The sequence below is a fragment of the Palaemon carinicauda genome, chromosome 8, assembly GCF_036898095.1.
Source record: "Palaemon carinicauda isolate YSFRI2023 chromosome 8, ASM3689809v2, whole genome shotgun sequence".
NCBI classification, from domain to species: domain Eukaryota; kingdom Metazoa; phylum Arthropoda; class Malacostraca; order Decapoda; family Palaemonidae; genus Palaemon; species Palaemon carinicauda.
In genome coordinates, this window is record NC_090732.1 from 104725735 (window position 1) to 104727902 (window position 2168).

The window sequence follows — 2168 nt, forward strand, 5'->3', positions numbered from 1 at the left end:
TATAGAAAAATTGTACATAGGACTTACAGAATACTAAATGATCGAGTCTTATGTAATTTTATCGAGAAAGCTAACGCCACTATTTGCAATTTGATCAAGATCCACTTTTGGGGTGTACTGGCCCCATAATTACAGACCCCCTAAAACAGTTTTCCATCAAACCAGTCAGGTTGGTGCCCTAGACTTCTTCAACCTTTTTGAAATAAATAATATACGCAGACAATCACCAGCTTCATTAGTATAGATACTCGAGAAATCTAACTTCGCTTTTTTATTTTGATCAAGAACCCCCTTGGGGGGAGGGGAGTGTGTGTATACGGGCCTCATAATTACAAACCCCCTAAAACTGCATTCAATAATAATGAACCAATTGCAATGACTTTTGACATAGAGATTGTATGAATATATGAGATGATTTAGGCCTATATGAATTTGGAAATTCGTCCTAAAAAAGGGGGTCTTTGGGGATTCTCCCCCCCCCCACCACTTAGCATACACTGATTTTCTTTTCCATGTGATAAAATGTACAAAAACTTACAGAATATTTAATAATTGGGATCTATGTAATTTTCATATTTTTTTCTTTAGTTCTTTACAAAACGATGCCACCTAAAGAGATTCCACAGAATATCTAATGGTTGAGTCGTATGTAGTTTTTATATTTTCAGTTTTCTACAAAATGATGCCACCCAAAAAAAGGTTCTCATTTGATAAATCCATTAAAGCAAATTCGGCGAAAAGAAAATTATAGAAGGAAACAGAAGAGCAGAGGAATTTGCAGAAGGAAAAAAATGCAAGAAGAATGGCAGCTAGACGTGAGACACAAAATGAAGACCAAATAAAAACTCATGCAAGTAGAAGGGCGGCTAGCAGTAAAGTAGAAAATGAAGAGCAGATGTATTCAAGGAACACTAATGCAAGCAGAATGGCAGCTAGACGTGAGGCAGACGACGAAGAGTATATGAATTTAAGAAGGAACACTAATGCAAACAGAATGGCAGCTAGATGTGAGGCAGACGACGAAGAGCATATGAATTTAAGAAGGAACACTAATGCAAACAGAAGGGCAGCTAGACGTGAGGCAGACGACGAAGAGCAGATGGATCTAAGAAGGAACACTAATGCAAGCAGAAGGGCTGCTAGACGTGAAGCACAGGATGAAGACTAAATAAATTCTCGCTTTGAAAATAATCAACAAAGAATAGCAGATGTAAGAAGTCAGGAATCCAGACATCAAAGAATGACTCGACTTCAGCAAAACCAGCAAAAAATTATTGTATATCGAAACCAAGAAACATTGGAAGGAGCTGAGAATAGTTGCGTTATTGATAGAGTCAGGCATGCAGAAACAAGAGCATGTTCTTTTAATGATGTACAATGGCATCTCGGTGCCTTCACTTGTAAACCAATATACCAATATAAAACAGAAGATAATACAAATTGGTTTAATGTCACAACTAAGTAATTACTGTGATGCCCATAAATTGAAGAATGAACCTCCTGGGTTGTGTTGCAGTAGAGGGAAAAATAGGACGGCCTTTATTAGTTGAACCTACTGAATATCTGAAGAAAACTCCTCATTGGAACATCCATCCATTCAAAAAAATTCCTTGAAAACATACAACTATAAAATAATGCTTTCCATGTATATATATATATATATATATATATATATATATATATATATATATATATATATATATATATGTACATATATACTGTATGTATATATATATATATATATATATATATATATATATATATATATATATATATATATATATATATATGTATATATATATGTGTGTATATATATATATATGTATATATATATATATATATATATATATATATATATATATATATATATATATATATATATATATATATATATATATATATATATCATACACTCCTTTAAGGAAGGACTGGAACGTCAGGACCTCGGGGTTTGTAACTTGAGTCTGAAAGATTAACTTGAGTCTGGACTAAAATGACTTCTAGAAGGGCTAGAAACACGTTCTCTGGATCAAATTGGGGGTTTTTGAGGATGGTGAGTTCAATAGTAACATTTCAATACCACCTGGGGTCATCTTCAAGGTCTAAAGGTCATTTATCAAGGTCAAATTTGTGAATTTTGGTCATTTTTGCTCGTTTTTTGTGTGTAA

At 33.3% G+C, this 2168-nt stretch overlaps 1 protein-coding gene across 1 annotated transcript; it reads left to right on the forward strand.

Annotated features, from left to right (window-relative positions):
* Positions 1-802: 802 nt before the first annotated feature.
* LOC137645399 (uncharacterized protein C05D11.13-like) lies at positions 803-1168 on the forward strand. The gene has a single exon (XM_068378203.1). The coding sequence runs from the start codon at positions 803-805 to the stop codon at positions 1166-1168; it is 366 nt and encodes a 121-aa protein (XP_068234304.1).
* Positions 1169-2168: the final 1000 nt, after the last annotated feature.

Bases quoted from the DNA above. Each gene is read 5' to 3' on its own strand.
- LOC137645399 (XM_068378203.1), top strand. From the start codon at position 803: ATGGCAGCTAGACGTGAGACACAAAATGAAGACCAAATAAAAACTCAT.